Source organism: Erithacus rubecula (genome assembly GCF_903797595.1).
Source record: "Erithacus rubecula genome assembly, chromosome: 4".
In the NCBI taxonomy this organism is placed as follows: domain Eukaryota; kingdom Metazoa; phylum Chordata; class Aves; order Passeriformes; family Muscicapidae; genus Erithacus; species Erithacus rubecula.
Window position 1 is genome coordinate 68184586 of NC_136686.1, and position 20283 is coordinate 68204868.

The window sequence follows — 20283 nt, forward strand, 5'->3', positions numbered from 1 at the left end:
TTCCAAGAGTTTTCCGTGGCAGTGATAAATCTCCAGGAGAGTTACAAGGTTTTGAGGATCTGGAGTCAGGCCAAGGGGAGCTTTTCCAAAGGGACCTGGGGACTACCAAGAACATCCTGAAAATCCCAGCTTGGAGCTTCAGACCCAAGCTCAGGGAAGGTTTTCCAAGGGGTCCCAGTGGTTCCTGAGAAGAATCCCAAATGTGGAGTTTGGGGCTCTGGATCCAAGCTCAGGGAAGATTTTCCAAGGGGTCCCAGTGGTTCCTGAGAAAAATCCCAAATGTCAAGTTTGGGGTACTGGATCTGAGCTCAGGGAAGCTTTTCCAAGGGCTCCTGGGGACTTCCAGGAACATCCCAAATGTCCTGGTTTGGGGCTCTGGATCCGAGGAAAACTCTTTTTTTTTGTGTCTTTGCTCGTTCTTTTGTTTCTGTTTAACCCCAAAAGGCTCCTGGGAAGCGGAATTTGAGCTTCCAAAGGGAGCGTTTCCGGTGCTGCTCTGCAATTCCATGAATTCCTTTGTATTCCCACAGATCTGAGGGAGAAGGAGAAGAAACTTGAGCCCTTTGGGGTTTGAGTTCCTTTTAGGGTAAAGCTGCCTCTTTTTCTCCGATCCTAAATGAATTCCGTGTCCCGGAAGTGGTGTCACATCCCAGCAAAAGCTTGGAAAAGCACCCCCTGTTTCCTTGTAGGCTTGGGTGGGGTTTTCCCGGGGGAATTCCCATGGGAAGCAGGGATTTGGGGTGAAAATTGAGGGAATTGGCTGCGGGGAGGGAAGAAAAAGGGGATGGGAATCGCTGAGCGAGGGAGGGTGGGAATGGGGGGGTTTGTGTGGCTGGGAGGGGTGGGGAGGAGGTGGCCAGGATTGAGGAGGAGGTGGCCAGGTTTAGGAAGGGGTGGCCAGGTTTAGGAAGGGGTGGCCAGGTTTAGGAAGGGGTGGCCAGGTTTAGGAAGGGGTGGCCAGGTTTAGGAAGAGGTGGCCAGGTTTAGGAAGGGGTGGCCAGGTTTAGGAAGAGGAGGTGGCCAGGTTTAGGAAGGGGTGGCCAGGTTTAGGAAGGGGTGGCCAGGTTTAGGAAGGGGTGGCCAGGTTTAGGAAGGGGTGGCCAGTAGGTTGAAGGTGTGCCAGGAAGAGGAGGTGGCCAGGTTTAGGAAGGGGTGGCCAGGTTTAGGAAGGGGTGGTCAGGTTTAGGAAGGGGTGGCCAGGTTTAGGAAGAGGTGGCCAGGTTTAGGAAGGGGTGGCCAGGTTTAGGAAGGAGTTGGCCAAGTTTGGGAATGAAGTGGCCAGGATTGATTGGGATGGAAATTCCAGGATTGGGGAGAAGGTTCCAAGATTAGGAATGAGATTCTAGGATTGGGATAGAGATTTCAGGATTAGAAATGAGGTGACCAGGATTGGGAAGGAGGTGACCAGGATTGGGAATGAGGTTCCAGGATTGGGAATGAAGTAGCCAGGACTGGAATGGAGGTGGCCAGGATTGGGATGGAGGTTCCAGGATTGGGATGGAGGTTCCAGGACTGGGATGGAGGTTCCAGGATTGGGATGGAGGTTCCAGGACTGGGATGGAGGTGGCCACACTGCCGATGGCCACAACCCCTGCGTTCTCCACCCTCCCTCCCAGTGGGCTCCATGGATTCTGCTTCCCGTGGGAAGAGGCTTCTCCAGGGCTCCCCAGGCACAGTGGGATCTCCTGGATCCCCTCCCCTCTGGGTTTCCATGGAATTTTCCCAGGTTCTCCAGCTCAGGGAAGGCTGAGCTGTGGAAAAACCAGGAATTCTGGGGGTGGGGCTGCACTGAGAGGACCCCCTCCCCCCAGCCCTGGATCCCAGGTGATCCCATGGGATCTGGGAAGGGTTTGATGCCTACAAGGAGACAGGGTCCAGCACGTGTCCTGTCCCGGCGTCCCCGCGTCCCCGCTCCGCTGGCTTCTCCCATCCCAACGTCACCCATCACCCTCATCCCAAGGAAATGGGACTTGGGAAATCTGGGAAGAGCAGCGAGGGGTGGCTGGAGCTCCCTGGGAAGCCTCCAAGGCTCCATGAAGGGCTCTTCAAGTGGGAAGAGTGAAAAGTGTCCCCGGCTCGGGATGTTCCCATCAAACAGGGATTTGTCACCTTTTCCTTGAGGTGGGCATCATGGGGGAAGGGTTCTTCCTTGGAGAAATCCAGAGGGATCCATTCCAGGTGGAGTTCAGGGAAGGAGGGAGCTCTGGATGTTGGGCAGGATCTCTCATGGGAAGAGGTTGGCTTGGGAAGGCCCAGGGGCAACACCGAAGGAATTGGGAATTTTCTGTGGATTCCAGCCCTGAATTCCCTTTTCCTGCCAGGATCAGAGAAGGAAAAAAGGGAATTTTAGTTAAAACATCCTTGACCATGCCAGACTCTCCTGCTGGAGCTTCCCAGACACTGGGATTGCTCTGGATTGTCCCTGCTCCGGCACAGAGCTCGTGGATAAATCCCAATCCCAAAACTGCTCTGGACAAATCCCAAATGGAGCCTGAGACCCCCTTGGGTCTCCCCTCCATCCCTGTCCCAGCGTGATCCCGTTGGGATGGTTTTCCCAAGGGATAATCACGCATCCTTCCCAAAAAATTCCCAAATCTGCATTCCCAAATGTTCCCAAGCTCTGCTCCAACTTTTGGCATTCCCGAGGTGTCCCTGCTCCCGGCACAGCTCCGGCATCTCCTGCCTGTTTCACCGCAGAAAGGGATAAAATTGGGGATAATCCAGGGATTTGGGGGCGTTTGGAGCCCCCTGGAAGCTCCCGGTGGGATGAGGATGTTCCCTCCTCCCCGACAGCACAGCCGAGGGATCCCGAGGAACTTCCACAGGTTATTCCCTCCGGGAAGCCCCGAATCCCCGGGAACGCCCCGCGGCCCCGGGGGTGGCCAACGGCACCGTCACTGTCACCAGCCCCGGGGGGACATGGAAAAACTTGGGAATTTTGTGTCGGCTGCTCGGTGTTGTTTTGGCTGTGGGGCATTTTTCTCATGCATTTGTTGTTTCCTTCCTTTCCCGAATCCCTGCCTTTCCCAAATCCCTCTTTCCCAAATCCCTGTTCCTCCCCAAATCCCTGCATTTCCCATTTCCCTGCCTTTCCCAAACTCCTCTCTTTCCCAAATCCCCACCCTTCCCAAATTCCTCTTTCCCTTTTCCCTGCTTTTCCCAAATTCTTCTCTTCCCCATTTTCCTGCTTTTCCCAAATTCCTCTCTTTCCCAAATCTCTGTTCCTTTCCAAATCCCTGCCCTTCCAAAATCCTTGGTCCTTTCCCAAACTCCTCTTTCCCAAATCGCTGCCTTTCCCAAATCCCTGCATTTCCAATTTCCCTGCCTTTCCCTGGTCCTTTCCCAAATCCCTGCATTTCCCATTTCCCTGCCTTTCCCAAGCTCCTCTCTCCCAAATCCCTGTTCCTCTCCAAATCCCTGCTATTCCCAAATCCCTGGTCCTTTCCCATTTCCCTGTTCCACCCCAAATCCCCGCCTTTCCCAAATCTCTGGTCCTTTCCCAAATCCCTGCTTTTCCATTTCCCTGCCTTTCCCAAATCCCTATTCCACCCCAAATCCTTGCTTTTCCCAAATCCCTGGTCCTTTCCCAAGCTCCTCCCTTTCCCATTTTCCTGTTCCACCCCAAATCCCCGCCTTTCCCAAATCTCTGGTCCTTTCCCAAATCCCTGCTTTTCCATTTCCCTGCCTTTCCCAAATCCCTATTCCACCCCAAATCCCTGGTCCTTTCCCAAGCTCCTCCCTTTCCCATTTCCCTGTTCCACCCCAAATCCCTGCCTTTCCCTTTCCCTGCCTTTCCCAAATCCCTGCCTTTCCCAAATCCCTGTTCCTTTCCCAAATCCCTATTCCACCCCAAATCCTTGCTTTTCCCAAATCCCTGGTCCTTTCCCAAGCTCCTCCCTTTCCCATTTCCCTGTTCCACCCCAAATCCCTGCCTTTCCCAAATCCCTGTCTTTCCCAAGCTCCTCCCTTTCCCAAATCCCTGTTCCTTTCCCAAATCCCCGCCTTTCCCCAATCCCTTCCCTCCTTTCCCAGCTCTCCCAGCAGCTCTGTCGCTGTCCAACCCTCCAGGCTTTGGCTGAATCCATGCAATTCCAACCGCCCCATTCCCGGCCGGCCACGCCCTCACCCATCCCGCGGGAACCATCCCGATTTCCCCCCGCCAGATCCCCATCCCCTCCATTCCCCCATTCCCAATTCCCACCCCCCACCTCCCCAAACCCAGCTGGGGGGTCTCCACTCAGGGAACACGGCGACGCCCAAGGCCGGATTCCCGCGGTTCTCCCCGAATCCCTCGGGATCGACGTCCGGTGGCTTCTTTTCCGTGTGGCGCTTCCCGGACCGGAGCTAACATTTCTCTCATTGCCTCTTTTCCTGCTTCCATGTGCATGTCCCGCTGCTCTGTCCTAGATCCGCCTCTGGCCTCCGGAGGGTGGGCGAGTTGTGTAAGTGAGCACGTTCCCATTCCATAGCTCCATCCCACCGGGAATGTCCCATTCCTCACTGTCTTCCTCCCCTCCCCCGGTGTGGCGCCGCTCCCGCCGGTGTTCCCGAGGTTTTTTGGGAGGCGGCGGGAGCGCTGCCGGCTCTGGGATGTGCGTGTCCCTTCGGGAGCATGGCCCTGTCCTCGTGCTGTGGTGGCGTGTCCGGCTCTTCCCGCTGAGGTGTTCCTGCTGAGGAAATTCCCGTCGGGATCCCCGGGGGGGAAACGGGATGGGGGAGGTGGGAGAGGATCCCAGGAAAGGTGGGGCAAATCCCGGGAAGATCCCAGGGAGAGATCCTGAGAAAATTGGGAAAGAACACAGAAGGATGGGAAAGGTCCCAGAAAGGGTGGAATTGATGCCAGGAAGTGGCAAAGGATCCCAGAAAAAGTGGGAAAGACCATGGGAAGTAGGAAAGGATCCCAGAAAATGGGGGGAAAGGATCCCAGGAAAAGTGGGAAAGGATCCCAGGAAAAGTGGGAAAGGATCCCAGGAAGAGTGGGGAAAGGATCCCAGGAAGAGTGGGGAAAGGATCCCAGGAAGAGTGGGGAAAGACCACGGGAAGTAGGAAAGGATCCCAGAAAAAGTAGGAAAGGATCCCAGAAAAAGTAGGAAAGGATCCCAGAAAAAGTAGGAAAGGATCCCAGAAAAAGTAGGAAAGGATCCCAGAAAAGGGGGGGGAAGGATCCCAGAAAAAGGGGGGGGAAGGATCCCAGAAAAAGGGGGGAAAGGATCCCAGAAAAAGGAGGGAAAGGATCCCAGAAAAAGAGGGGAGAGACCACGGGAAGTAGGAAAGGATCCCAGAAAAAGTGGGAAAAGATACGAGAAAAAGTGGGAAAGGATCCCAGAAAAAAAAAAAGGGAAAGACACCAGGAAAGGTGGGAGAGACCATGGGAAGTAGGAAAGGATCCCAGGAAAAGTGGGAAAAGATCCCAGAGAAAGTGAGAAAGACCCTGAGAAGTGGGAAAGAATCCCAAAAAACTGGAAAGACTGCAGGAAGTGGGAAAAGAGCACAGGTAGGATAGGGAAGGACACCAGGAAAGGTGGGAGAGATCCCAGGAAGTGGGAAAAGATCCCAGAAAAAGTGGGAGAGGCACTAGGAAGGGTGGGAGAATCCCAGGAAGGGTGGATGGGAAGGATCCCAGGAAGTGGGAAAGGATTCCAAGGAAAGTGGGGAAGACACCAGGAACAGTAGGAAGGATCCCAGGAATGGTGGGAAGGATTTCAGGAATGGTGGAAAGGGAAAATTCTGGGAAGGGGGGTGGAGCATCCCCATTCCCATCCTGGCAAACCATGGATGCACCAGGATCCATCCATGACTCCCCAGGGCGGGGGGAATCCCAGATCCCCCTCTGGAGCAAAAATTCCATGAGACAGAGGTGGGAGCTCAGAGATCCTGCTCCATCCCAGTCCCCCAGGGAGGTCACCTGAAGCCACAGATGGAAAATCAGGATCCAGGGATTTTCCCCTCTTCTCCCAGCAATGATTCCAGGATATCCCAGTGGCTTCTGGAATCCTTCCTGAGCTGGAAGGACCCCCCAGGCTGGGACAGCAGCGGGATCTCAGGAAAAACCATTCCCACTCCAGCTCCATTGGGCTGGAAGAGGAAAATCCATGAGATTGGGTGAGGGGGGGATCCACGGGATTGGGATCCTGGGAATCTCCAGCTCCCTTTGGGAATTTCCCAGCGTGCATGGCCGGTCTGTGCTCCTGGTTGTGCTTCCTCCGTGTCGTCCCCGTGTCCCGTCCTCGTGTCCCGGCTCCCGCAGCCGTTCCCGGTTGATTTTTCCTTGTCCTTTTCTGCCAAGAATTCCCGAGGCCGCGGCCCCGTGCCGGGAGAGCAGCGCCGGATGCCGACGCTCCGGGAATGCCGCGGGAATGTCCCCGCGCTCCCGGCGGCTGCTGGATGCCATTCCCAGGGATTTGCTCTGCTCCTGGGGGGGTGGGATGCTCAGAACGTTCCGGATCTTTCCGGGATACACGGAGAGGGGTCGTTCCAGAGGCTCTTTTCAGCTGTGGGGGGCTCATCCCGTTGGATCCAGCCGTGGATTCGTTCCCTCGATCCTGGCGCTGGTGTCATGCAAATTTGGGATATTTGGGGGACACCGGGGGGTCTCTGTCCCCTATGTTGGCACTGGGGGCACTTGGATCATCCTGTGGATCATTCCAGGATTATCCCTGGGTGCATCCCAGGGTTCCTCCCAGGGCTCATCCCAGGGCTAATCCCAAAGTTCATCCCGAGCTTCATCCCAAGGTTCAACCCAGGGCTCATCCTGAGGTTCATCCCAAGGTTTCTCCCTGGGCACATCCCAGGGTTCATCCCAAGGTTCATCCCTGGGTTAATCCCAAAATTCCTCTCTGGGCTCACCCCGAGGTTCTTCTCAAGGTTAATCTCAAGGTTCCTCCCAAATTTCATCCCAAGGTTCCTCCCAGTGCTCTTCCCAGGGCTCATCCCAGAGTTCATCCCAAATTTCTTCCCTGGACTCATCCCAAAGTTCCTCCCAGGGCTAATCCAGAGGCTAAACCAGTCTTGGTTTTCCCAAGATCCATCCCAAGTTTCTTCCCAAGATCCATCCCAAAGTTCATCCCAACGTTCCTCCCAAGGTTCATCCCAAAGTTTTTCCCAAGGTTCTTCCCAAGATCCATCCCAGGGTTTTTTCCAAGGTTCCTCCCAAGGTTCATCCCAGGGTTTTTTCCCAAGGTTCTTCCCAAAATCCATCCCAGGGTTTTTTCCAAGGTTCCTCCCAAGGTTCATCCCAAAGTTTTTCCCAAGGTTCTTCCCAAGATCCGTCCCAGGGTTTTTTCCAAGGTTCCTCCCAAGGTTCATCCCAAAGTTCCTCCCAGGGCTCATCCCGGGGCCCACCCTGCAGCTACCGGGTTCAGGACAGCAGGAATTCTGTGTCCTGCTCCCACCCCTGATCCCAGTTCCTTTGGGATGGCCGTGTCCCATCCACTGGAGTGACTGGGATCAGGAAAACTTTGGACAGTGTTTGATCCTTGCCTGGAATCCCTGTCCAGTTCCCAGTATCCCTGTCCTGTTCCCAGTATCCCTGCCTAGTTCCCAGGAAAAGCCAGGGACAGGGTTAGGATGAGGATTGGGATTGGGATCAGGATGAGGATTGGGATTGGGATCAGGATTGGGATCAGGATCAGAGTTCAAGTTGGGATCAGGATCAGAGTTCAAGTTGGGATCAGGGTCTGGATCAAGGTTAGGATTAGGATTGGAATCAGGATCCAGATCAGGGTCAGTATCAGGCTCAGGATCACCTCTGAATTGGGATCAGGATTAGGATCAAGGTTAATTTCGAGCCAAGATTGGGGTCAGGTTTAGGTTCAGGGTTAAAATCAGGATTAGGATCAGGGTCAGGATCATGGTTGGGATCAGAATCAGGATCAGGGTTAGGATCGGGATCAGGATCAGGGTTAGGGTCTAGGTTGGGATCAGGGTCGGGATTAGGTTTGGGATTGGGGTTAGGATCAGGGTTAGGATTGTGTTAGGGCTCAGCATTGACAGAAGGCCCATAGAAAGCAAGGAAAATCCACAGGATCCATTGGAAGGAATATCTCAGAGGAAAATCCTCGGGAAAGTTGGGAAAAAACTCCATTGGAAGGTCAGAGAAAACTCCACAGGAAGGTCGGAGAAGATCTGTAGGGGGTTCAGAGGAAAATCCATGAGAAAGTTAGGAGAATATCCACAGGAAGACTGGAAAATGAAAGATCCATAGGAAGACTGGAAAAATATCCACAGGAAGGTTGGGAAGATCCATGGAAAGGTTAGAAAATGGTACCTAGGAAGGCTGGAAGAAGATTTGGAGGAAAATCCACAGGAAGGTTGGGAAAATCCATCGGAAGGCCAAGAAGATCCATAGGAATTTTTGAAGGTCCATACCAAGGTTGGAGGAAGCCCCTGTGGGAATTCCTGGAGACAATTCCAAGGATTTGAGAGTCACCAGAACACCAGAGCAGCAGCACAGAAACCTCACCAAGGGACAAGGAACGATCCCAGTGATCCCAGGAATGATCCCAGTGATCCCAGGAACGATCCCAGTGATCCCAGGAACGATCCCAGGAACTATCCAAATAATCCCATTAATTATCCCAGTAATCTCAGGAAAAACCCCAGTGATCCCAGGAATAATCCAAATAATCCCAGGAATGATCCCAGTGATCCCAGGAGCGATCCCAGCGATCCAAGAAATTATCCCAGTAATTCCAGTAATGATCCCAGGAAGGATCCCAGTGATCCCAGCAAGGATCCAAATAATCCCAAGAAGGATCCCAGCCATCCCAGGATCTCAGGAACAATCCCAGTGATCCCAGGAAGGATCCCAGTGATCCCAGGAAGGATCCCAGTGATCCCAGGAAGGATCTGGGCTCGTGAACTGCCCCAGGTGGGATTTGTGGGGTCGGAACCTGCTGGAGCAGCTGCCCCATCCCAGCTCCTGGAGAAACCTGGAGCACTGGGAATTCCACCCCTTGGAGCTGCCTGGGAAAGAGCCCTGGGATGGGAAACAGCCTCACATGGATTTGGGATAAACAGATGATCCTGTAAGGTTCCTAAAATCCTGGAAATTCCCTGAGAGCAGCACCCCAAAATGTGGGATGCTCCCTGAGGAATCAGCTCGGATCTGGAGATGTTGGAGGTGGGGTTGGAATTCCTGGCTGGAGAAGAAGATCCAGGAACCCAAGGAGGGGCTGGGATCCAGCTGTGGCTCCATGCAGGAAAAAAGGAATTCCAAACTGGAATTCCAAACGGGAATTCAGCCCCATGAGCACATCCACAGACTTGGCAGAAACACCCAAATCCTTTGGATTTTCCGTGGCTGCTCCTTCACAGCAGATCCAGAACTTTTCCCTCCCAGATCCCAGATCCAGGGATGCAGTTGTAACCCCACAATTCCCATTCCATGTCTCACTTCTCAAGGACATCCAGCTTTTCCCAAAGGTGATTCCTGCTCTGGAAGGGAAGCAGAAAAATGAAAATTACCAGGAATGTGGCTCAAAAATGGGAATTATCAGGAACGAGACTCAAAAAATGGGAATTACAAGGATTGTGGCTCAAAAATTGGAATTATCGGGAATGTAGCTCAAAATCAGGAATTATCAGGAACGTGGCTCAAAAATGGGAATTTTCAGGAATGTGGCTCAAAAACGGGAATTATTGGAAATGCAGCTCATCCCGCAGATCTTCAGCCAAGCTCAGCTCATCCCTTTGGAGCCACGGGTTTATGGGATCCTTGGAGCTCATCAGCATTCCCAAAACCAGGAGGCAATGGTGGATCCCAGCAGCATTCCAGAGTGTCCTGGTTTTCCAGATGGGAGTCTGAGCAAGGGAGGGGCAGGGAAACTGAGGCACCAGGATGCAGGGATTTTATGGGATAGTTCTGAGGACAAAGGGATTGGGATGGGATGGGATGGGATGGGATGGGATGGGATGGGATGGGATGGGATGGGATGGGATGGGATGGGATGGGATGGACCTCAAAATGCATCCAGGGACATCTCCCACCATCCCAGGCTGCTCCAACCTTTCCTTGGACATTCCAGGGATCCAGGGGCAGCCACAGCTGCTCGGGGAATTCCAGACCAGCCAGGAATTCCTTCCCAAATTCCCACCCCAATCTCACCTTTCCCAGTGGGAGCCATTCCCTGTGTCCTGTCCCTCCACGCCTTTCCCAAATTCCAGCTCTCCTGGAGCCCCTGGAATGTGCTGGAAGCTCTCCCTGGATCCTCCCCTTCTCCAGGAGAACATTCCCAGTTTTCCCAGCCTCTCCAGAGCAGAGGGCTCTGATTTTCCAGGATTCATCCGGGTGTCAGATCCGTTTCCTTCCCCATTCCCTGCCCATTCCATGGGGACAGTGGCAGGATGGGGACAATGCCGAGGGGACAGCGCCGGTGTCCCCATCCAGGATTCCCACGGTGGCACAGCCAGGGGGTCCCACACGTCCCAGTGCCAAGGGGACACCGGCCCGGCCACCCCTGACCACCAGGTGACACCGCCAGGGGTGTCCAGAGGGTCCTCCCATCCCGGGAAAAAGGCCAGAAGGTTTATCCCAACTTTTCTCCACTGGCTCGCTCCCATTCCATGGGATCAGCACGGGTTGGGGAGGGGGACGGGGCAGGACGAGGCACAGGGTCCTTGTCCCCAACCCTGGGGACATTTTGGGGGGGCAGAGCCGTGCCAGGAGGGCAGGACTGGCCGGGAATCCCCACCCTTGGCGGCACTGCCGGAATCTTTGGGACATCCCCACCGGGATATCCCACCCGAACTCCCCCAACCCCACCCCGGCCTTCCCGCTGGATTCGTGTCCCCATTCCCAGACCTGGCCTCACCCCTTCCCTCTCCTCTCTCTCTCTCTCTCTTCTCCCGTTCTCCCGCTCTCTCCGCAGACTTTTCAGTAGTTTAGGAGAGCTCAGCACCATTTCCCAGCGCAGCTCCGGCACCACCTTCACCGTGCGGCCCGGCAGCCGCTACCCCGTCACCCGCCGCACGCCCAGCCCGGTCAAACCCGCGCCGCTGGAGCGGCCCGAGCCCCTCAGCACCGTCCGGCCCTACGGCCTGACGCCCCCCACCATCCTCAAATCCTCCAGCCTCTCCATCCCCCACGAGCCCAAGGAAGTTCGTTTCGTGGTCCGCAGCGTCAGCGCCCGCAGCCGCTCGCCGTCGCCGTCGCCGTCGCCGGGGCCGCCGCTGCACACGCTGCACCCGCCGCGCCCCTTCATGCAGAAGCCGCTGCACCTGTGGAACAAGTACGACGTGGGGGACTGGCTGGAGAGCATCAACCTGGTGGAGCACCGGGATAAGTTCGAGGACCACGAGATCGAGGGCACGCACCTGCCCGCCCTGACCAAGGAGGACTTCGTGGAGTTGGGGGTGACCCGCGTGGGGCACCGCATGAACATCGAGCGGGCGCTCAAGCAGCTGGTGGACAGCTGACCGCGTCCGGAGCCGCCGTGGGAAGGGCGGGGCGCGATTCCCAAGCCAAGAAAACCCACTTGGATTCTCCTTCTCCTTCTCCGAGCACTGCACTGAGGGTGTGGAGCCTCCCTCCCAAAGGCTCCCGCTCGCTCCCGCCCCGGCCCCGCGCCGCCTCCGGACCAGGAATGTTGCATGAAATTCCTCCTCGTTCCCGTTCTCCCAGAGAGTCTGGCCTGTAAATCGCTCCGTGTGCCCTGCCCGGGGGTGGCACCGGGCCGGGGCTGGCCGCGGGGACAGGGCAGGGACGCGCCGCGGTGGTGGCACCTCGGGGACAAACCCACCCCGAGCTGCCCCAGCCGCTGGCGGCGTGGCGAGAGCAGGAGGGTGGCACCTGCGGAGGTGGCGCCTCCCGGGTGGCCCTGCCAGGCTCAGAGGTGGCCCAAGATCCTGACAAGACCCGGGTGGCCCTGCCGGGAGGTGGCACTAGGTCCTGACACCCCTCAGGTGTCCCTGGCAGGGTCACAGGTGGCCCTGTCAGATTTGGAGGTGGTCCAAAGTCCTGAACCGACCCAAGTGTCCCTGGCAGGGTCACAGGTGGCCCCAGGTCCTGTCCCCTCCCTCCCAGGTGTCCCCTGCTAGGGGGTGGCCCGAGGTCCTTCCCTTCCACCAAGTGTCCCGGGCGGGGACAGAGGTGACCCCAGGTCCTGCCCCCTCTCCCAGAAGGCGACCCCAGGTCTTGACAAGTCCCAGGTGTCCCTCCCGGGAGGTGACCCCAGGTCCTGACACCCTCCAGGTGTCCCTGGCAGGGTCACAGGTGGCCCTGCCAGGCTTGGAGGTGGCCCAAGGTCCTGTCCCCGCCCCAAGGTGTCCCCGTCAGGAGGTGGCCCCAGGTCCTGTCCCCCTCCAGGTGTCTCTGCCAGGAGGTGGCCCCAGGTGTCCCCAAGGTGTCCCTGTCAGGAGGTGGCCCCAGGTGTCCCCAAGGTGTCCCTGTCAGGAGGTGGCCCCAGGTCCTGTCCCCCTCCAGGTGTCCCTGTCAGGATGTGGCCCCAGGTGTCCCCAAGGTGTCCCTGCCAGGAGATGCCCCCAGATGTCCCCAAGGTGTCCCCAGGTGTCCCCGCGGGGCTCGGAGGCGGCGGCTCCAGCGGCGCCATCCCGGCGGTGCTCCCGGAGAAAGGAAAGAAAGAAGAGGAAAAATAAAAAAAAGGAAAAAAAGGGAAGAAGGGAAGGAGGAAGGGCCGGGAAGGCTCCAGCAGCGGCCGTGCCACCCCGAGCCGTGCCAGAAGAGCCCCCCAGGCCAGCCGGACCCCCCCGGACTCTGAGCTGCTGCCCCGGCCGGGTGAGAGGAGGGAGCGAGGAGCGCATGGATCGAAGCATGTTTGGGAATGTCGGGAGGCTGGGGGGGAGCAAATTCCCGCAGCAAAAAAAAGGAAAAAAAAAACAAAAACAGGGAAAAAAAAACAAAAAAAAAACGCTTTGCCAACGTTTTGAGGGGAGGGGGCGGGGGGTGGGAAAGGTTTGATTTCCTCTGGGCTTGGGGTCTTGTTTTGTTTTGGTTTTTTCCAAAGGGGGAAAGCGTTGATGGGAAATTATTTAATCTCCGTGCATTTATCTAGAGAGCAGCTGATAAGCCCCAGAGATAACGAATTACAGGATCCTTCCCCCTCTCCACACACACCCCCTTCCCCCTCCCAAAAAAATTCCTGCTCATCCCTCGTTTTGCATCTTTTTAAGCAGCTCTATATTTGGAAAGAGAGAATATCTATATATCTATATCTCCAGAGCTATAGCCACCTGATTTTTTTGTTAGGATTTTCCTAAAAAAAAAAAAAATATTCCTATCTCTGGACTGGAGGAGACGCTCCCGGGACGCCCGTGGCTCGTGGGAGTTTTTAAGCGACTGAATGAATGTGAAAAAGTCTTTTTAAACACACACAAAAACCCTTAAAATCCCCCCCTATAAAAAAGCTCCTTTCAGACGCTCTGGATTTGTAAAGATTCAGAGAATCGCAAAACACACACACACACAAAAAAAAACAAAACTTGCGTTTTGGGACACACCGAGTCTTCCAGGCACACAGCACGGAGGTCCCCAAGGGTTGTGTCCCCAATTTTGGGGGTCCCAGGGCTGGCGGTGGCCGCGGGGACGGGATTGCCAGGATTGTCCCCAGCGCCACCCGCTTGTCCCCTGGGCTGGGGGTGGCCAGGGCGTGCCCGGCTGGCCGGGAGGGGAGGGCTCGGTGGTCCCAAAAGCCGAGGCCCCCAGGAAGGCATTAAAAAAAAAAAAAAAACCAAAAAAAAAAAAAAAAAAAAAAGAAAGAAAAACAACAAAAAAAAAACTCTTCTGGTGCTAAGAGGGGAGGACAGGGAGCTTCGTCCTGACCCTCAAACATCTCCGAACCTTCCCCATCTTGCCGGGGTAAAGGGACCGGGACACCGGGATGGCCTCGGGACGTCCCCGGGATGTCCCTGGAATGTCCCCGGGATGTCCCCAGGGTGTCCCCCGCCCCGTGCCAGGGCACCGCAATGTCCCCAGGAGGGTCCCCGGTGCCATCTCCTTGTCCCCAAGCCCTCGCCCACCTGGCGACACCCGGATTTCTCCGGGGGTGCGTGGCCTGTCCCCATCCCCGGCTGCCATCCCGCTGTCCCAGCCGGGAATGGGGAAGGGCCTGGAGCCAGCCCGGGGAGCGACCAGCCAGGAAAAAAAAAAATATCCCGGGAGAAAACATCCCAGGGAACAAAATCCCGGGAGAAAAAAATCCCAGGGAACAAAATCCCGGGAGAAAACATCCCAGGAATGGCGGGCTCGGGGAGCCCGGACACCTGCCCGACCCCTCACCTGCGCCACCGCGGGTGCCACCGCAGCCGCCGGGTGTCCCCAAGTCCCAGGGAGCCGGGGCGGGAATGTCGAGCTCAGGTCCTGCCCCTCGGCCGTGTCCCCACCCCCCAGCCAAGCCAGCGCCTGTGTCCCCAAATCCGCCCCGCCGTGTCACCAGTGTCACCCTCGGCACCCAAATCCCCAAACTCATCCCACCTGTACCCCCAAATCCATCCTGTGCCCCCCAAGTCCATCCCAACTCTGCCCCAAACCCATCCCAATTAGGCCCCAAATCCATCCCAACTGTGCCCCCAAATCCGTCCCAACTCTGCCCCAAACCCATCCCAATTAGGCCCCAAATCCATCCCAACTGTGCCCCCAAATTCATCCCCTATGCACCCCAAACCCATCCCAACTGTGCCTCAAATCCATCCTACCTGCACCCCAAATCCATCCTGTGCCCCCCAAATCCATCCCACCTGTGCCCCAAACCCAGCCAACCTACACCCCCAAACTCATCCCACCTGCACCCCAAACCCATCCTGTGCCCCACAAATCCATCCCAGCTGTGCCCCAAACCCTGCCAACCTGCACCCCCAAATTCATCCCAACTGTGCCCCAAACCCATCCCAATTGTGCCCCCAAACTCATCCCAACTGTGCCCCCAAATCCATCCCACCTGTGCCCCCAAATCCATCCCAACTGTGCCCCAAACTCATCCCAACTGTGCCCCCAAATCCATCCCAATTGTGCCCCCAAATCCATCCCAACTGTGCCCCAAACTCATCCCAACTGTGCCCCCAAATCCATCCCACCTGTGCCCCGAAACCCATCCCAACTCTGCCCCAAACACATTCCCCCTTTGCCTCCAAATCCATCCCAATTATGCCCCCAAACCCATCTGACCTGTGCCCCCAAATTCACCCCAATTGTGCCTCCAAATTTATCCCACCTGTGCCCCCAAACAAATCCCAGCTGTGGCCCAAATCCATCCTCCCTGCCCCCTAATCCATCCTGTGCCCCCCAAACCCATCCCAACTGTCCCATCCCCCTAAATCCATCCCCCCTGTGCCCCCAAATCCAGCCCCACCCTGTGCCATCCTCCAAAACCCATCTCACCTGTGGCCCCAACCGCATCCCTCTTGTGCCATCCCCCTAATCATCCCAGCTGCGTCCCCAATCCCATCCCCGATCCCATCCCTAATCCTATCCCAGCTCCATCCCCAATCCCATCCCAGCTCCGTCCCCGATCCCATCCCAAACTCCCATCCCTGATTCTATCCCAGTTTCAACCCCAATCCCATCCCCGATCCCATCCCAAATCCCAGCTCCGTCCCCAATCCCATCCCAGATCCCATCCCTGATCCCATCCCTGATTTTATCCCAGTTTCAACTCCAATTCCATCTGCAATCCCATCCCAGCTCCGCCCCCAGTCCCATCCCAAATCCATCCCAGACAATCCTGTGCCACCCTCCTGTGCCTCCCGTGCCACCTGCGCTCCGTGCCCCCTCTGTCCCCGTCCCTCTGTCCCCGTCCCTCTGTCCCCGTCCCTCTGTCCCCTCCCGCCCCTTCCCGGTGCTGTCCCGCACATCCCGGGATCCCGGGGAGCCCCGGCCCCTCTGCATCCCGGCGGGAATGTCGCATGCGAGAATGTCGCACGCGGGAATGTCGCATGCGGGAATGTCGCATGGCGGGCACAGCGCGTCCTTCCCGAGCTGTGGAATTCCCTGGAATTCCTTTGGCTGTCGCTTCCCGAGGCTGTCGTGACCCACCTGTGCGGGTGCCAGGCTGTCCCCGCCCTGGGGACACGGGGGTCCCCTCAGAGCCCCCGCACGGCCACCGCTGGTCCCGGCTGTGCCACCCTCGTCCCCTCGGTGCTGCCCCTCGGCACGGCTGTCCTGGCACTGCCCACTGACCACACTGACCACACTGACCACACTGACCACCCTGCCTGGCACTGCCCAGCCTGCCTCTGACCACTCTGGCTGACCACACTGACCACACTGACCACCCTGCCTGGCACTGCCCAGCCTGCCTCTGACCACTCTGGCTGACCACACTGACCACACTGACCACCCTGCCTGGCACTGCCCAGCCTGCCTCTGACCACTCTGGCTGACCACACTGACCACCCTGCCTGGTACTGACCACTCTGGCTGATCATCCCTGCCTGGCACTGCCCAGCCTGGCACTGACCAAACTGACCACCCTGCCTGGCACTGCCCAGTCTGCCTGACCAAACTGACCATCCCTGCCTGGCACTGCCCAGTCTGCCTGACCACCCTGACCACCCTGCTTGGCACTGCCCAGCCTGACACTGACCAAACTGACCACTCTGCCTAACACTGACCACTCTGGCTGACCACTCTGCCTGGCACTGCCCAGCCTGCCTGACCACACTACTGACCGTTCTGCCTGGCACTGGTCGCCCTGCTTGACACTGCCCAGCTTGCCTGGCACTGACCACTCTGCCTGACCACCCCTGCCTGGCACTGACCGCTCTGCCTGGCACTGACCACTCCTGCCTGGCGCTGACCACCCTGACCGCTCTGCCTGGCACTGACCACCCCTGCCTGGCACTGACCACCCTGACCGCTCTGCCTGGCACTGACCACTCCTGCCTGGCACTGACCACACCTGCCTGGCACTGACCACCCTGCCTGGCACTGACCACCCTGCTTGGCACTGCCCGGCTTGCCTGGCACTGCCCACCCCGCCCTGTCCCTGCCCTGTCCCTGCCCGTTCCCACCCCCCTCTCCCCCCGTCCCTCCCTCCCCACCTGCCGCATCCCCGGCAGCCCCCGGCGCTCTCGGTGTCCCCTCGGTGGCACCGCTGTCCCGGTGCCGCCCCGCGGAGCCCCCCCGCTCCGCCAAGGCCCCCCGGGCGCGCGGCGGAAGGTGACAGTGGTGGCCTGAGCGCGGGCAGCCCGGCGCCATCCCCGCCGGGTGTCCCCGGGTCTCCGCCCCTTTCCGCAGCTGTTTTTTGGGGCACCCCCCGATGAGAGGGAGACCCGCCCGCGGCCGCCTCTCGCCGCCAGAGGCGGAAAAAACCCCGCGGAGCGCAACCGCTCCGCGCCAAGCTCGCTCTGGGACCGGGAGAGCTGGACGCCTTCTCGCCATTTCGGAGGAGCCTTCCTCCACCCCCCCCTCCTCCTCCTCCTCCTTTTGGGAAGGAGGGGGCAATGGCAGTGCCCGCTCCGCGCCCGCGGAGCCGCGGCCGTGCCCGCCCGGGCACCCCCAGCTCCCGCTGAAGCAGCTGCAGCCGTGCCTGTGTTGGCGAACACTGGGTGTCACCCGCCCCGCGGGGACACCACGGCTCGTCCCAGTCAGGCCCCACGCCAGAGAAGGCGACTTCAGCCGCGCCGCCCGTCCCGAGAGCGCCCGGGGCTGCCACCAGCCCGCCCGCTGTGTCCCCGCAGCCTCCTCGTCCTGCTGTGGCCTGTCCTGCTTGTCCCTGTCCCGTTTGTCCCTGTCCTGTTTGTCCCTGTCCCGTTTATCCCTGTCCCCTTTGCCACTCATTCCTGTCCCATTTACCCTTGTGCCATTCATTCCTGTCCCCTTTGTTCCCTTTGTCCCTGTACCCTTTGCCACTCATCCCTGTCCCCTTTGTCCCGTTTATCCCTGTCTCATTTGTCCCTGTCCCGTTTATCTTGTCCCGTTTGTCCCTGTCCCCTTTGCCACTCATTCCTGTCTCATTTGTCCCGTTTATCCCTGTCCCGTTTATCCCTGTCCCGTTTGTCCCTGTTCCCTTTGCCACTCATTCCTGTCCCCTTTGTCCCGTTTATCCCTGTCCCCTGTGCCACACATTCCTTTCATACTTACTCCTGTCCCGTTTATCCTTGTGCCATTCATTCCTGTCCCTTTTGTCCCCTTTATCCCTGTCTCATTTGTCCCTGTCCCCTTTGCCACTCATTCCTGTCCCCTTTGTCCTGTTTATCCCTGTCCCCTGTGCCACACATTCCTTTCACATTTGTCCCTGTCCCGTTTATCCCTGTCCCCTGTGCCACTCATTCTCGTCTCATTTATCCTTGTCCCGTTTATCCCCGTCCCCTTGTCCCGTTTATCCCTGTCCCGTTTATTCCTGTGCCACTCCTCCCTGTCCCGTTTATCCCCGTCCCCTTGTCCCGTTTATCCCTGTCCCGTTTATCCCTGTACCCCTCATTCCTTTGTCCCTTTTATCCCTGTCCCCGAGCCACACATCCCTGTCCCGTTTGTCACTGTCCCACGCCCCGCTCATCCTTTGTCCCCAGTGCCACTCATCCCTGTCCCCAGCCCTGCTCATCCCCATTCTGTTCATCCCTGTCCCCTGTCCGTTTGTCCCTGTCACCCACCCACTCATCCTTGCCTCAGTGCCACTCATCCCTGTCCCTTTTGTCCCGTTTATCCCTGCCTCATTTATCCCTGTCCCATTTATCCCTGTGCCACTCATCCCTGTCCCCTTTGTCCCATTCATCCCTGTCCCCTGTGCCACTCACCCTGTCCCCGTCCAGTCCATCCCTGTCCCCTGCCCTGCCCGTCACTGTCCTCTGTCCCCTGCCCTCATCATTTCTGTCCCTTGTCCTGCCCATTCCTGTCATTTGTCCCCTGTCCATCCCTGTCCCCTGCCCATCCCTATCCCTTGTCCAGTCCATCCCTGTCCCCCTCCTTCGTCATTTCTGTCCCCTGTCCTACCCACCCCTGTCCCCTGTCCATCCCTGTCCCCTGTCCATCCCTGTCCCCTGCCCACCCCTGTCCCCTGGGCTGCCACGGGGATGTGGCAGAGCTGGACAAGAGACTTCCAAAAGGCCATCAGGGTCCCCGGGCGAACTGGCTTCGTCCGGGGTGGCCCCTCCAGCTGCCAGCGTGTCCCCCCCGTGTCCCCCCCGTGTCCCCCCGGTGCCCCTGTGCACCCCCAGCCTGTGCCCCGCGGTGCCACCAGCCCCGGGGTCACTCCCCCGGTCACTCCCCGGTGCCCCCTGGCCACGGTCCGGCCCGTGGCCGTTCCCAGCCCTGCTGTCCCCGTCCCGTGGGGACGGAGCAATTCCCGGCGTTCCCAGCTCCGGCCACGCTCCGGCCACCTCCAGAGCCGGGGCCACCTTGCCTTTGGAAAAGCCATCAGGAGAAGGCAGAGCAGGAACTGACCCCTGACCCCGGCCTGGCCCCTCGGCCGCGCTGACCCCTGGGTCACACTGACCCTTGGCTCTGGGTCACACTGACCCCTGGGTCACACTGACCCCTGGGACACATTGACCCTCAGACCTGGGTCACACTGACCCCTGGGTCACGCTGACCCTTGGCTCTGGGTCACACTGACCCCTGGGTCACGCTGACCCCTGGGTCACACTGACCCTCAGCCCTGGGTCACACTGACCCCTGGGTCACACTGACCTTTGGCCATGGGTCACACTGACCTTTGGCCCTGGGTCACACTGACCCTTGGCTCTGGGTCACACTGACCCCTGGGTCACACTGACCCTTGGCTCTGGGTCACACTGACCCCTGGGACACACTGACCTTTTGGTCTGGGTCACACTGACCCCTGGGTCACGCTGACCCCTGGGACACATTGACCCTCAGACCTGGGTCACACTGACCCCTGGGTCACACTGACCCTTGGCTCTGGGTCACACTGACCTTTGGCCCTGGGTCACACTGACCCTTGGCCCTGGGTCACACTGACCCCTTGGCCACACCAACCCATCGGCCGTGCTGACCCCTTGGTCACCCCCCGGCTCTGCCAACCCCTGGGTCACACTGACCCTTTGGTCACAACACCACATTGGCCATGCCAAGCCTTTGGCCACACTGACCCCTCGGCCATGCCAATCCCGGGGTCACACTGACCCCTCGGCCATGCCAACCCATCGGCTGTGCCGACCCCTTGGCCACGCTGACCCCTTGACAATGCCAACCCTTTGGCCACGCTGACCCCTTGGCCACATTGACCCCTTGGCAATGCTGACCCCTTGGCCATGCCAGCCCCTCGGCCACGCCAACCCATTGGCCATGCTGGCCACTTGACCACACTGACCCCTTGGCCATGCCAAGCCATCGGCCGTGCTGACCCCTTGACCACCCCTTAGCCTTTGGCC

The 20283-nt window shown here is 58.3% G+C and overlaps 1 protein-coding gene and 2 long non-coding RNA genes across 4 annotated transcripts in view; 2 read left to right on the plus strand and 1 right to left on the minus strand.

Moving 5' to 3' along the window:
* Window positions 1–11923, plus strand: part of SHANK3 (SH3 and multiple ankyrin repeat domains 3) — a gene marked incomplete at its 5' end in the record, with an annotated part of 112189 nt that extends 100266 nt beyond the window's left edge. Inside the window, 1 exon segment of the mRNA XM_079304483.1 lies at window positions 10869–11923. Coding sequence (XP_079160609.1) covers window positions 10869–11415 — 547 coding nt within the window. The 3' untranslated portion in view covers window positions 11416–11923.
* A 110-nt stretch (window positions 11924–12033) lies between these two features.
* LOC306801059 lies at window positions 12034–14407 on the plus strand. Its single transcript, XR_013773965.1, has 3 exons — window positions 12034–12173; window positions 12288–12378; window positions 12485–14407. It is a non-coding gene; the product is annotated as an uncharacterized lncRNA (long non-coding RNA).
* Window positions 14408–18877: 4470 nt separating this feature from the next.
* Window positions 18878–19873, minus strand: LOC306801846. Of its 2 annotated transcripts, none has more exons than XR_013774195.1 (3): window positions 19763–19873; window positions 19643–19705; window positions 18878–19579 (listed from the first exon to the last, which is right to left on the minus strand). It is a non-coding gene; the product is annotated as an uncharacterized lncRNA (long non-coding RNA). The 2 variants fall into 2 exon arrangements; XR_013774196.1 differs by having other exon boundaries at window positions 19626–19705.
* Between the last annotated feature and the right edge of the window lie 410 nt (window positions 19874–20283).